Source organism: Triticum urartu, chromosome 5, assembly GCF_003073215.2.
Source record: "Triticum urartu cultivar G1812 chromosome 5, Tu2.1, whole genome shotgun sequence".
NCBI classification, from domain to species: Eukaryota; Viridiplantae; Streptophyta; class Magnoliopsida; order Poales; family Poaceae; genus Triticum; species Triticum urartu.
In genome coordinates this window covers 590273358-590288976 of record NC_053026.1, presented here as the reverse complement: position 1 = coordinate 590288976, position 15619 = coordinate 590273358, and the positions used below count along the sequence as shown (strand labels likewise).

General features: G+C 45.9%; 1 protein-coding gene and 1 pseudogene across 1 annotated transcript; one reads left to right on the top strand and one right to left on the bottom strand.

Annotated features, from left to right (window-relative positions):
• The first annotated feature begins 315 nt into the window (after positions 1 to 315).
• On the top strand, positions 316 to 5973 carry LOC125507486 (annotated as a pseudogene).
• Positions 5974 to 6859: 886 nt separating this feature from the next.
• Positions 6860 to 11802, bottom strand: LOC125507485. Its single transcript, XM_048672055.1, has 5 exons — positions 11596 to 11802; positions 10825 to 11484; positions 10624 to 10735; positions 7183 to 7235; positions 6860 to 7093 (listed from the first exon to the last, which is right to left on the bottom strand). The coding sequence occupies exons 1-5, from the start codon at positions 11800 to 11802 to the stop codon at positions 6860 to 6862; spliced, it is 1266 nt and encodes a 421-aa protein (XP_048528012.1).
• Between the last annotated feature and the right edge of the window lie 3817 nt (positions 11803 to 15619).

Sequence of the window (15619 nt, the reverse complement as noted above, 5' to 3'; positions counted from 1 at the left end):
GGCATTTGGCCAACTTTGAGTAATATATTTAGGTGGGGGTACTGCCCTCCCCCACCCCCTATACCTCATAAGAAAAACTTGTATGCCAATTTTTTATTAATACTAATTTGATGTAATTTAGAACTTTGTAACAAATATGTGAAATTTGTAATATTAGATCTTGTCACATAAATTGAAATATTAACTTTGCCTAAAATCTAAAAAGTGCACGCGCACTTTTTTGCGTAATCGAGCGGCCGGCTGGGAACCACACGATTTCAATCACGCGCGTGCGTCCTCACTTCAGGTGTCATCTGGTCGGCAGCCCACCCACCCGTCACCCCACCCACCGAGCCGGCCGAACCCACCATCCCCCCTGCTGTCTCTCGCAGTTCCCCCAATTCTTCTGGATCGAGGCGTCGTCGCCGTCGCCGTTGCCGTCGCCGTCAGCTCCTTCGAGCGCCTCCTCCATGCGCGGGCCTCACCGGATCTGCATGACCACATCCACATGCTGGCCTCCTCCTCTGGCTCGACCCCGAGATCCCCCACCCGGCTCCACCCCGGCGATGGTGTGGTCCAGGCCATCGTGCAGCCATGGATCTAGGCCATGGCCCTCCCTGCTCGTCCTTCCACCCCCTCTACCACGGCAGAGACGAGGCCCAATCACTCGCCACCCCCACGAGCTCCGGGCATGAGGTCCTAGACCCGCCTCATCTAGATCGGGCCGCCGTGTCGCGCCATCACCACGTGAACCCGGCTGCCTCCTCCATGATTGACGACGTCCACACGGACGGCCGTGCACCACCACCACCTCCCCCTATACTCGGCTATTGGAGGACGTGTAGGTGCTCCCAGCGGCCTCTCTCCTCTCTCTCTCTCTCTCAATATTTGCCATGTTTGCGCGGGGGATTCACTGCTCGTCGCCAGCGCAGGTAAGGTCCTACCCATGGATTTTCTTCTGTCCTCGGTTCTATCCATATCTCCTATCAATTACCCCGCATAGGTCCTGCCTAGGGGCGGCTGGTATTGCTCGTATTCATCGGACGAGGGAGGCTAGCGCGGAGAGGGTGCGACGGCGGGGGACGAGTTTGTCGGGCAGCCCATAGCGGTGGTTAACCGCATCCGCTTCACACAGTTACGACCATGGTGGCGTTGGTCTCATGAGCATAGCTCTCGTGCTGCTTTCGAACTAGAGAGGCGTGGGGATTATGTGAGATTTGAGTTTCAACCAGAGCGGGTAGATAATGGGATAGTGTATGTTTTTGTACATCTCTTTTTGCATCCGGGTTCATCCATGTTTTTTATTGTTTTTTCTAGTAAGTTGCAAACGGAGGAAGAAATAGTTGGCTATCTAGTTGTAAAATTTGCACAGGGATGGAAACATAGTTGGATTACAGGACGAAGGACGATCAGGCGTGTGTTTTTCAATTTCATTTTCCAGTTGCACACGCTCATATGTCAATTGGCTGCATCTGCATGATAGTTGCATGCTCTAGATCATTTAGTTGGCAGGACATTTTTTCATTTTACAGTTGCACAACCTCTCATGCCAGTTGGCTGCATCTACAGGGTAGTTGCATGCTCTAGAAATTATAATTGGGAGGGCATATTTTAGATGATATCTAAGTGGTACACTGCATAGCTGGTTAGCTAGTTGTAAACATTGCACAGGGAGGCAAACGTAGTTGGATTACAGCACAAAGGACGGTCGGTAGTCTGTTTTTAAATTTCATTTTTTAGTTGCACACGCTCATACGTCCGTTGGCTGCATTTCCAGGATAGTTCCACGCTCTAGATCATTTAGTTGGCAGGCCTTTTTTTGCCATGATATCTAAATGGTACACTGCCCTGCATCATGAAGCTACAACTAGGTTTTAGTTGGATTTTCACGGCTAGCTGTTCTAATTTTGTCACTATTGGTATGGTTTAGGATCCTATTTTTGATCCATCTATTATTCCCTAAACTACAATTGTCTCGTTAAACATGATCTCTCTGTAGAGCTTCATTACATCTCTGTGTAAAACACATGATTTTTTACACAGTTGCATGAGAACCAGCTAGGTGTTGGCATCCTGAACTTTTATAATTGCATAAGAATCAATTAGGAGTTGGTATCCTCAACTTTTCAAATAGTTGCACAACAGTATCATACGAGTTGGCATCCTCGACTTCCATAGTTGCACCCGAGCCATTTGGGAGTTGGCAGTCTCAACTTTTTAAATAGTCCCACAGCAATATCACATGAGTTGGCATCCACATCTATTTTAGTTGCGCAAGAACCAATCAGGAGTTGGCATCCCCAACTTGTTTTAATAGTTGCACAACAATGCCACATGAGTTGGTATCTTCAACTTCTTTAGTTGCACAAGAACAATTTAATAGTTGGCATCCTCATGTGCTCACATGCATCTGATTTTTCTAGGTTTGCAGATGCACTCGAATGTAGTTGCACTACTTATTTGAAAGAATATAATCTTTTAAAAATCACTATTTTTTTCATTTCGTGTGTTTAGACGGGCTAAATTCAAGCTAGAGCTAGTTCATTTTTTCTTAGGCTTCTTTTTTTGCCTCATGTGCAGGTTTTACAGGTTATGATGGTGGATGAGCTGCTATAGATTTGTGCACACAATTCTAAGCTACAAAATCACATACTACTGTGTTGAAAGATCAAAGAAAAAAAAGATGCAAACCAGATTCTTGTCTAGTTGGTAGTTATGTTTTCGTAGTACCTACAATATACTTTTCTTCTCTTTTCTTTTTTTGCTACATAGACATTGGTTCTTTCTACATTATGTGTGAAATAAGACTCTATGTGCTCTCTCCTATATATTTGCACATTTTCTGCATTTTGTTGCAGACATTGCTGTAAAAGTTGGTTTGTCCCATGATGTAGTAGCACGAAAATCACTTAAAATTGCACAGGTACCAGATCTCCCTTTTATTATTTCTGTTTATCGTCTCTTCAACTATGGAGAAGCTATTTTTTCAAAGAGAAATTTGGTGAGGGGGAAAGGGAAAGTCAAGGAGGGAGGATCTGAACAGGAGGAGGAAATGATCACCTCTTTTTCACCCTTGTTGGTGCTGTCTGATACTTTCTGGTCCGGATTCATGTTTTAGTTGCACACGTTTACAGCAAAAGTTGGCTTTGGATTCATGTTTAGTTGCACAAATATATGTTTATTTTTGCACAGACAACACACATCCATGTCTGTGTGTGTTGGTTGCACACAGTTACAACAAAAGCTGGCTTTTGGATCCATGATTAGTTTGCACATCTCTTTTTCTAGTCTTGGCTGTTTGGTTGCACACATAGCAGGAAAGGTTGGTTTTGGATCCATATTTTAGTTGGCAGAAATATAGGCTTCTATTTGCACACATGGAATAAAAAGGTTTCTTTTGGAACCCACTCTTTTTTAGTTGTGCAAATATGTGCTTCTTTCTGCATAAACAGTACATCCAGTCCATATTTTCTAGTATTTGGCTGTTTGGTTGCACACATTGCGCAAAAGGTTGACATTGTTGGAACTGTGATTAGTTGCACAAACAGGAACCCAGTCCATGTTTCTAGTTTGGGCTATCTGCAAAACTACTCCATTGTGTCTATTTGCACACATCCAGGCAAAAGTTGGTTTTACTACTGGGTCTAGTTGCACAGAGTGGTGTTTAATTAAACAGAGATCAAATTTTTTCTTTTTTGGTTACTTCCTTGTGTCTATTTGCACACATCTAGGCAAAAGTTGGTTTTACTACAGGGTATAGTTGCACACAGTGGTGTTTAATTACACAGAGATCATATTTTCTCCTTTTTTTGGCTTCCTATTTTGCTACTCCCTCCAACTATGGAGAAGACCGGTGGCAGATTTATAGGCAAGGTGAAGGGAAAGTGAAGAAGGTGAAGGGAAAGTGGAGAAGAAAGATACCCGTGAAGGAGGAAATGTGGACGAGGGGGCATGGGAAGCTTTTTCTAGAGAGTAGTGCGGTCATTGATAGCGACTGGGCTTTGTTTTCTGTTTGGTGAACTCATCTGGCTGGCAGCCGCTCACGAGCGCTAATGAGCCAATGAATTTTGTGGGACGGAAGGAGGCCTTCCTTTCTCGGAACGAGGGGACAGGAATTTTCTTTTTGTGGCCGGCCGCTCGCTACCGCTAGCGAGCCAACGGCCGCCAGCCAGACGCTTCCTTAACTTTGACGAACACTAATCCTACTCGGAGATTCGGTGACGAACACCAATCCTACTCGGAGCTCAAACGATTTGGTACCCCGTCCATATAATGATGCGTGCCTAAACTACCGCCGGTTTCCAATATCGCGTGATATATACGTAGTGCGTATAGTTTTTGCAAGAGCTCGATTGTCCGGCGACCATGGCGATGGCGACGCTGGAGGCCAAGTCAGCGTACCCGTCTCACATGCCCGGGAGCCTGGCGGTCACCACCGAGGCGGTGGCAAGGATGATGCGGCAGTGGAACTACCGGGAGGGCTCCGGCCTGGGCGGGCAGCGGCAAGTAGGGATGTAAGAAAAGCTCGAGGCTCATGAGCCGTTTGAGATTGACTCGTTTTTTGACTCGACTCGAGATTGACTTGAAAATAAACAAGCTGAGTTTGAACATTTTATGTAGCTCGATAGAAAAACGAGCTGATCTTGAGCCAATGTTGGCTCGCTCGATTTCAGCTCGATAGCTCGACAGAATATCATTATATTAAATGATCATGTCATATATTAAATGGAATTAAGATAATTTATTAATATATGCTATCCATAATTTTTCTTTATTTTATTTACCAACGAACATGGAAACTTATTAACTGTAGAGAAGATTGAAGACTAATTATGACAGACTATGTGTTAAATATCCTATATTTTTGGTAAAGGTTCCTAGCATATTCACCTTAATTTTTTGTTTTTCATCCATAGATTTATAATTTTTACCATCTCATTTAGCTCGAAATTAGCTCGAGATCGTTACAAGCTAAGCACAAGTCATGTTCTACAGCTCGATCATGAGCTTCACTTAATTTGAGCTCGCTTGAATTTTCATATGAGTTGAGCTGAGCCAACTCCAACTCGATCGAGCTCGACTCGTTTGCAGCCCTAGCGGCAAGGGATCATCGCCCACTTAGAGCCCGTGGCACTGCCGCGCCGGAACGTCGGGATCGGCCATGACGACACACCGCACGACAACGGGCTGCAGAACACGCCGCCGGTGGTCGAAGACGAGTGGTCCCGCCGGTGGCGGAACCTTTCACGAGTGCTGTCCCTTGAACGTGAGTGCTTCGACAAGACCCTCGCCCTGCTGCATTCGCTCGAACTCCAAGGGGATGGTAGCGCGGAAACGGCGGGCGCGCTGGCGGCGGTCGTCGAGTCGGCGAAGGTGTTCGAAGGGGAGCGCACGCCGGGGACGTGGAAAGCGTCGCTGCCTCCTGCCACCATACGCTACATCGTCGAGGAGGTGATCAGGCCGAGGATGGCCGCTGACGCGCGGGAGTGGGAGCCGCTGTGGAACCCGAACTGCCAGCACTGCTACGCCCGTGGATCCCCCTCGTCGGGCACTTGCCGGACAGCCTCTACGACACGGTGGAGAGCAAGATCATCAACCACGCCGATCACCACCACATCGTCTCGTCTTTGAAAAAGTACCTTCACCCGATGCAATGGGACGCCTTTGCCCGGCGTCACATCCTGCCGAGGCTCGCACGGCAGCTGCGGGAGCTGAGGATCACGCCGCCGAAGCAGATGGACTGCTCGTTCAGCACGGTGATGGGGTGGGAGCCATGGTGACCATCCTTGAAGCTGAGTTCTTCCACCGATGGGAAGAGGCGCTGCTCCACTGGCTGCGGTCCGCCAGGCCGTCGCGTGGTGCGCCGGCTGGAGGAATGAATTCACGCCGGAGCTGCTCGCGGACGAGCGCGTGCGCGCGCGCCTCGAAGCCGGCGCTGCCATGGTCGATCGTGAAACGCAGGGACTCAACAGAATTGTAGGCTATAGGGTGTAGATCTGCATGCATGCAATGCATGGGCTGCGATTTGTCCGGTAAATTTGGAAGTGTTGTATGCTACAGTTGTTGACGCTTGCTGCTGTTGAACATGCATGATCGCTCTGTTTTCTTTTTTCCTTTCAGAATTGGTCTTGCAGAGTTGAACATATATATTAGTATCTTTCAGAAAAAAATTTAGAGGAAAAGGGCAACAGCCCCGGCTCCATTGCATTGCAGAGAAACCTAAGTACTTACAAGATCTAGATCAACCAAGCCAGCAGGCAATATCTCTCCAAACTACAAGACTCCAGATTAATACAGCAGGAAGTAAACATTCAGTTGCTACAGAGGCATCTCAGAGACACTTGTCATTCAGAATTGCTCGTGCAGAGTTGCCTTGTATGCTTTGGCTTCAAGGATGCGTTCGGTTTCGATTCGAACCTTAGGACAGAAAAACAAAATTCAGAAAACGATGATTGAAATTCATTTTGTTTCAGTGTGCGCAAGATGGCAGTATTATGTTGCAGCAACGAAGAAATGCTACATTGGTAAAAAAAAAATCTTCGCGTTGATCTATTCTAATGTGCTCAAAATAACTTCTGTTTTGTCCGTCTCCATCTTCCATTCAATGGAGAAACCTCCGCAAAAGTTTTCATAATTCAGACTACACCTGAGTCCCTGACAAGTTTCTAACCAGACTGGACAGATAGACCATTACAGGAGAGCACAGGACCACCATTAGGTAAAGTTAAACAAAGCGAAGACAACTACCAGCAGAACTGAACAACAGCAAAACGATTGCACGACCAAGCATTGTCACAACCGGCTGTAGTGCTCAAGTTGACTGTGATCTATCTCACTTGTTGAAAAATTCGTTTGTGATGGTACATTCTCTACCAAGATTTTAATCGGCAACTGTGCGCGAGTCTTTAAGATATCTGCTACCGTAGACCAATTCATGACGAAACCCCTCAGGAATAGACACCCTATCCTTGATCCTACCCTTGACAATCGCAATGGTGTCGGACCTCGCAATCTCCACGGTTATGATCCGCCCCCCGGGGACCCTGGCAAAGATCACTTCCGCTTCGATATAATTCCCCCTAAACACATTAACGGAGAAGATCTCTCCATGCCCCTTCATAATAAATGGTATGATGGTCCTTTTTTAAAAATACATCAGCGAATTTTTTTCGAGACAGCCCGCGAAAATAAACAGCGGCTAACAGTATCCTGGGCCGGCCCAACAGCAAGTCGTCTATCTGAAACACTCGAAAATCCTAAAAAAATGTGCATGCGACAGGTATTGAACACATGACCTTGCACTCTCAATGAAATGAGCCAACCACTAGACTGACCCAATTATAATGACAAAAGAGCAGCGCGGTGTCTTAAGACTATTAACAGCTACATAGCTGAACAATTTTTTAGAATTTTGAACGTGACTTTTTTGAACGCAAAAGAAATTCAAAATTGATTTTTTAACATGCATACAAATTTTCCGAAAAGTAGAACAGATTTTAAACTCTGAATAAATTTTGAAAACCGCTATTTTTTTGAAATTCTGAATAATATTTGAAAACACAAACAATTTTAAAAGTCTTATTTTTTTCTGAAAATGCAACCATTTTTTATATTTTCAATTTTTTTTGAAAAATATGAATAAATAAATAAATATGATGCACATTTTGTAACATTGCGATTTAAAAAAAACGAGTAACCATCTAAAAGGTTCCAGACTAGAAAACCGGCCTGGTATCAACAATTAAAGAATTCTTTTTAAATCATAGTTCTTGCCACCCATTGTGCCATCAGGTGTGTGCACGTCATCGTAAGGGAAATCCTTTTTAGAAAATCTATCATAGCACATCATCGTAAGGGAAATCTTTTTAGGAAATCTATCAACACATTCTCTTCTTCTTCTTTCATGTTACCGGGTTTGTACGACACACCGGCTTTATTCAATTTCTTTATTACTCTCTACATTGTTGAATGTGTAAAAAAGTGCTATGGGACGGACTCTTCCGACTTAGGCGAAACCTCTATGTTGTACATGACGTACTTGTGGACTTTCATTAAATATACTCAAATTTTGCAGGCAAATGGGCATTGTCATCCTACCACTCCATGCAAAATTTAAACGAATTCGGACACCAAACACACGGTGGGTCACGTCCGATCAATATTTTAGGGATTATTCACCGGAAAAACCCTAGAAAATGTGTGAAATGTCAAAAATAGATGAAACTTGGTTTGGATGCTATCCATGAAGATAGAATGATGTGGAAAAAATTTGGGTCTATTTGATGAATATGTAAAAGAAAGTGCTATGGGACGGACTCTTTCGACTTAATCGAAACCCCTACGTTGTACATGATGTACTTGCACTAGTAGAAAACAAGGCTTTGGTCATATCTCAATATACACATTAGTCCCGGTTGCATTACGAACCGGGACTAATGTGAGCATTAGTCCCGCTTCGAGCGGCTAAAAGCATTAGTCTCGGTTTAAATGGGAAAGTCCCGGTTTGAGACACGAACCGGGACTAAAGGGTGTGATGCCCTTTAGTCCCGGTTCGTGTCTCAAACCGGGACTAAAGGGGTCATGGTATCTATATTATGTACTCCATATTTTCGTCTTTGTGTGGTTTAGAAACCAACTTCTAGAAAAATATTTTAGAAATTTACTCATGATTTATGAGACAAAATCGCATAGTCATTTTTTTTTGAGGAAATCATATAGTCATATGTAAGTCACATATTATTGCGAGTATTAATAGGCCCAAGGTTTTAGTTTCGCCCCGGGCCCCCAAAACCTCAGGACCAGCCCTGCCGAGGGCTAATGGGCCTTGATGGGCCCTAGTGGACAGAGAGGGGCCGGCCAGGGCAGGTCGCGCGCCCCCTCCCCTTGAGTCCGAATAGGACAAGGAAGGGGGGCGCCCCCTTGCCTTTCCCCTCTTCCATTCCTTCCTTCCCCCTCCTAGTGGGATTAGGAAAGGGGAGTCCTACTCTCACTAGGAGGACTCCTCTTGGCGCACCCTCCTAGGGCTGGCCGGCCTCCCCCTTGCTCCTTTATATACGGGGGCAGGGGGACCCCATGGACACACAAGTTGATCAGTTGATCTTTTAGCTGTGTGCGGTGCCCCCCTTCACCATAATCCACCTCGGTCATATCATCGCGGTACTTAAGCGAAGCCCTGCATCGGTAGCATCATCATCACCGTCATCACGCCGTCGTGCTGATGGAACTCTCCCACGAAGCTCTGCTGGATCGTGAGTTCATGAGACGTCACCGAGCTGAACGTGTGCTGAACTCGGAGGTGCCGTGCGTTCAGTACTTGGATCGGTCGGATCATGAAGACGTACGACTACATCATCCGTGTTCTCATAACGCTTCCGCTTACGGTCTACGAGGGTACATGGACGACACTCTCCCCTCTTGTTACTATGCATCACCATGATCTTGCATGTGCGTAGGAAAATTTTAAAATTACTATGTTCCCCAACATAAAGGCCCTCTAGAACTGGGACTAAAGGCCCATTTTCTACTAGTGTTGTGCACTTTCTTAAAATATAGCCAGAATTTTCAGGTTGCTGGGCATGGTCATCCTAGTACTCCACACAAAATTTGGACGAATTCGTACAAAAAACACACGTTGCGTCACGCCCGGTTAGTATTTTAGGGATTTTTCACGCAAAAAACTGTAGAAATTGTACGAAACCTAAAAAATAGATGAAATATGGCATGGCTGCTTGCCATGATGATAGTATTCAGTGGAAAAAATTTGGGTCCATTTGATGAATATGTAAAAAAAAGTGCTATGGGACGAACTCTTCCAAATTAACCGAAACCCCTATGTTGCATATGATGTACTCGTGGAATTTAAGAAAATATACCCAAATTTTGCAGGTAGTTGGGGAAAATGGCTATTTTTCTTCTCGTTCGTCTTTCCTCTCGCTTGGACATAGATTGTTCGCACGAATTTTTGAAAAAAATCACGGGTTTTAGAAAAGGTTTGTAAAAATTGAGACAGGTTTGTGGATCTAAAAATTGTTCATGTATTTGAGAAAAATCAGTGATTTGAGAAAAAAGTTCACAGGTTTAAGAAATTAGACACGGACTTGAAACACAGTTCACGAATTTATGAAAATTTCAGGATTTTAGAAAAATTCCGTGAATTTTAGAAAGGAAAAGAAAATGAAAATGAAAAAAGAAAAGGAGATCGAGAAAAAAAACAATAGAAAATTGGCTAGACAAAACCAGGAAAAAAGTAAAACAAGGCATTGCCTTTTTTGTTTACGTATGTCTGAGGGCATGGCTGCGGCCGAGAAACATTTGTAGAACACATGGGTGCATAGGTTGCTCACGAGTTGTTTACCATAAGAATAACAAAAGTTGCAATTTGTACACCAGCATCAGCATCAGCTCTGCCAGTTGGTTAGTGGCACTGTATGAATACAACGTGGTAATGAGTTCGAATCTCACTACCTGCATCTATTTTTGAATATTAAAAGATATATTAATAGGCCGACCCTGTGGGTGTTAGTACAGAATTGGATTCCTCGTACGTACGGCCTATACAGCGTACAACGGAACATGCGTATGAAAATGAATATGATGAGTGAAAAGACTATATTGCCCTTTATACGTTTTGGAGGAGGGTTGTACCGTAGCGGGGCATCTTCGGCATGGTGGACGACTGTGCCTCCAGCCTATCTATGAACACTTCGGTCAGTGCATTCTTCGAAGTTATTAGCGCGGCTCGCAGCAACGCAACAGCCTGCAAGAATAACGGAAATCATTGGCAAAACCCCCAACAAACTTAATTTACGCATTATTAGTTATGTGCTAATTTGCAAGCTAGATTACCTCCTGCTTCCCTACGGTAATGTCAGTCTCCAGTACCATAGCCTTGTTCCTCCCAGACCAATACTTCATCACAGACATGGCAGTTGCCTGATGTATAAGCAGATCATCGCCTACGACGTACTTTCGGTCCTCGACAATCTCAGGGTGGAAGCAGTAGCGTGCTAGCTCTGGCATCGTGTCCTTCCGACACCGACAGTCAAGCGGCCGGCACCGGTCGGACAAGATGTTGCTCAAAATGTCAAACGGCATAATGCTTGGATCCAGTAACATCACACCAGGGAGGCCACCTGTGAAGCACCCAGCATTGGCGAGATCGACAACGCTGCTATAGAGATTTGTGAAGCACCTGCCAAGATGGCAAGTGACAGCTCCTGTGTGCTTGATCACGCAGCTCGCAGGGTAAGTCAAGAAACCCATGAGCAGGTCCACGAACTCACGGTTGCATTCAGCATACATGACCTTCTTTTTATATGTGTCATAGAAAATCTTGATCTTGCTTTCTGGGAAAGAACCTACGGAATCTTGATCGGACGGTGGAATTTTCCGATCGATGCTCGGTTTCGCGGTAGCATGAGCAGCCTTGCCATCAGGTTCATTTGTTAGGAATGCATCACTGAGCACGGTATCTGATGAAAGGAAGGCCTTCAGCATGGATGAAACCTAAATCACAATTAAGCCCAGGTATTAGAAAAAAGAGGGGGTTCTACTCCAACGGTAAATTTTTTGTATATACTAGTATAGTACTATGCTGATGAAAATCGATCGTCTTACAGTGAGCCAGCTGACGGTCACTTCCAGCTCCTCAAAGCCATGGGCGATTCCATTAGAACCGAACGCTTGAGGCAGCGACTGTATGACTCCTGTAGATGCTGGCTTGATTGTCATGTCATCACTGATCACAAACCGTCCTGTGCCACGTACAAAGGTCTCTTTTCTGGCCACTTGCTCATAGTTGTAGACATGAAAAACTCTGGCCATAACTAGGCAACACTTGCAAACCCGATAGGAGCTTTGTTGCAGTACTTGCTAGCTGACTTACAGTCCCTGGCGATGAGATTTAATTTAATTAGTCAAGCTAATCATGAAGAATAACTGAATTGACACATAGATCATACTCCCTCCGTTCCAAAATAGATGACTCAACTTTGTACTAACTTTGTATTAAAATTAGTACAAAGTTGAGTCATCTATTTTGGAATGGAGGGAGTACTAGATATGTATGCATACTGGAACTCATCGTTGTGAGCAGGCGTGAGAAGCATGCCATGGCAGGCCTCGACCTTTAGCAGACCACTGTCCCTGAGGCGGTCCACGCTGCCGCAGAGGTTGGAGAGGCACCCCGGCGATGGCACGCCTGGTGCGCCGGACTGGAGGGCGGAGAGCGGCAGCGTGAGGAAGGAGAGGAGAACGTCGACAAAGTCGGAGCCAGCGTCAGCGAAGACCACGCGATTCCGCGACCTGTCCACGGCGAGCTTGATCTTGATGGCAGCCATAGCTGATAGCTCTCGGAGGTGGAGTCCAAGGGGCAAGGCGACGGAATGCTGGTGGCCGCTTGCGCGCGGCGTGTTTAAGTACCGCCGGAGAGGATGAGATCACGTACGCACGCATGGGGAATTGAGCTAGTCATTAAAGTGTGACGTCTTGGGAGCTTGGAGAGCCGCCATGGGTAATCAAGACTGGTCGCCGAATCCAATGAGGCCAAGATCAGACTGGTTCGCCACTCTTTCGGCGCGGTCGCGACGTTTGGATGTTGTCTCGTCTCAGAAATACTTATTACAAAATTATTTTTTAACCCAAAGCTCGTGGGTATTCCATTAAGTTTAATCCAGAAAAATAGTAGGTAAAACATGATTTACCATGATAGAGATGACAATCGAATGAAGCAACAAGTTGTTGAAACTAGTCATGTAATCAAGATCATAAGAAATAAACATCATATCTCTAACACAGAGGATAAGATGACATACGGAGCACCGGAAGAAGATGTAGGTGTGTCGTTCATCATGTCGCAAAAAAGGTCCTCGGTTGGGGAAGAAGTCGCCATTGGGGAACTCATTGTCAGGTATATTACCGTTCGCAGTCACATTGAACAAAGATCCAAATAGTCGAGCGGGACGCTCCCCAAAAACTTGATCGGCCCTCTCCAGTATCGGATCACAAGAGGAGGGGGTTTCAGAATCCTTTTTTCGAGCGAGATGGAAAAGAGGTAGGCGACGCAAGATTCTAGAATAAGGCCAAGAGTTGTGTGCATTCCGTCAATATGGAAAGAGGAACGACCTCTTATCCTGTGCCTCGAACATGGAGAGGAAGAGAAACATAATCGCTTTCCCACTAAGGAGGCGAAGAGAACCAAAAACCAATCCACTATGAAAAAACTGGTTCGGATTCTCACTAGTTGAAAAACGTTTCAACATTGATCTTGCGTGCCATAAATAAGGCATTGGGTACATGTGGCATAGGTCCTAGCGCGGCTCGATCACGAAGCACAACGGCTTGCGACGCGAGGCGGGCTGTGGAGGAGGAACGTGTGTGTGTATGTTCTCTTCTCAAGCTCTTCGTGATATATGAAACAACTTTCCTTATAAAAACATCTTCAATAGATGATGCAAATTTGAAGATGTAAAAATTTACATCTAAAAAATAAAAAATGCCAACTCCAACCGACGATGTAAAACGGAGATGTAAAAGACTAACTCCAACAGAAGATGCTAATTAGAGATGTAAAATCTAAAAACTTCCAACTACTACTTCTTTCAACATAGTTCAAACTACTTCATTTCATCATAATTCATGCATAGGTCAAACATAGAAAACATTAAAAAAACGACTAGCCCAACTAATCCAAACTACTCCCTCCGTCTAGGTGCATTAAGGTGCACCGCAACCTAGGCGCAAAGAGATTGGACTAGGAAAATAATTGAATGATGGATGAAGCCAATCACATCATTCTTTTCTCAACTAAAATTGTGCTATTAATAGAAGTCCTCTTTCAATACCAATAGTGTGCCACAGAAATTGCATGCAATGGTCCTTCAATTAATAGATGAGGTCTAATTAATATGCATGCAACTAGTACTCCCTCCGGTCCTTTTTACTCTGCACATTAGCTTTGTCTGAAGTCAAAGTTTGCTAAGTTTGACCAAATTTATATTACAAAATATTAACATCTATAACATCTAATAAATATAATATGAAAATATATTCTGATATGGATCTAATAAATGTGTTGTTATGTGAATGTTAATAATTTTTTGTATAAACTTGGTTAAAGTTGGATGAGATTGATTTTAGACAAACCTAATATGCAGAGTAAAAAGGACCGGAGGGAGTACTACTCTTTCGCGCCTTAGTGTTTTGGGATTATTTGGTTTTCGTAAGGTGACTTATACACCTAGACGGAGAAAGTACTCGTCGTCCGAGGGCGTCCATTACTCGTCGTCGTTGTCATCGGAGAGCCCCGAGGACTCCTCGTCCTCCTCCTCCGAGGACTCGATGGGGATCATCGCCGAGGGGGCGGCCTCGTCCTCCTTCTTCACCTCCTTCTCCTCCTCCTCCTCCTCCTCCTTCTTCTTCTTAATCTCCTCCATCCGAATGCCCTACGACACGAGCATCTCCGCATCCGCCCGTGTCTGGATCTCCACGAAGTTGAGGTCGGACTTTGGCCTTTCGGCACGCCAAACCGCCACATCATAGGCACGCGCGACCTCGTGGACGGTGGGGTAGGTGCCGAGTCAGAAGCGACGGCCGGCGTCGAAGAACTCCACCCTGAAGTTGCGGACGGCTTGGCCCGCACAGAGAAGAACCTGATGTTGCTCTTCGGGATCTTCTAGCGTAGCATGGTGGCAGCGGGGGGATGGTGGGGATGTAGGGAGGGGCCGGTGGGGATGCGGGCGGCGACGGTGGATGCGGTCTGGCGGCGGGCGGGCGGTGGCCGACTCGGGGACGTGGCAGAGCTGCGATGGATGCGGCCAGGGCGGAGCTGCGGGGCGCGGCGGCGGTGGATGCCGATGGGGCTGCGGGCGGGCGGGGACAAACCGGGGCCGGCGCGGGGCTGCGGGCGGTGGCGGCGCGCGGTGGATGCGGGCGGGGCCGGGGTGTGGGTGGGACGGCGGCGGCGGCGGTGGATGCGGGTGGATTGGAGATGTGCGGGCGGGGGCAGGGCGGCTGCAGATTCGCGGCGTCCGGCGGTGTAACCATCGGCGGGGGTGCGGGAGGGGGGGTCAGGCGCGGCAGTGCGACGGCGACACGCGGCAGGGGGGGGGGCGGGCCACGACAATGCGGCAGGCAGCGAGAGGAAGAAGAGGAGGAGGAAGGAAGTGAAATGAACGACATTTGGTGGGTTGGCAGGCCGTTGCGTTTTTACATCTTCATATGGTGGAGACGCAAATTTGCAACTCGAAGTGCTGTATTTTACATTTCTGAAAGGCGGAGATGTAATTTTTTTTTGCATCTACATCATCTGTTGTAGAGCTGATTTTAGGCTTCGAAGATGCAAAAGTTAGATGGCTGATTTTAGGCTTCGAAGATGCAAAAGTTAGATGTTTTTGCATCTACATTTTCTATTGAAAATGCTCTAAGTTGGTCTCATATATCTTTCACTAGCGGAGTGGGACTAAATTTTTCACACCCCTCTGTCATGCATGAATGGCCACATGGGCCTCCGGAGCGAATAATTCCAACATGTCCAACCATCTATTTGTTGCTTTTTGATCTGTGTGAACGCCTCTTTCTTTTATCTCAAATGAAACAATATATGAACTTTAAAGTTTGCAGGTCAACAATACATTAGAACAAT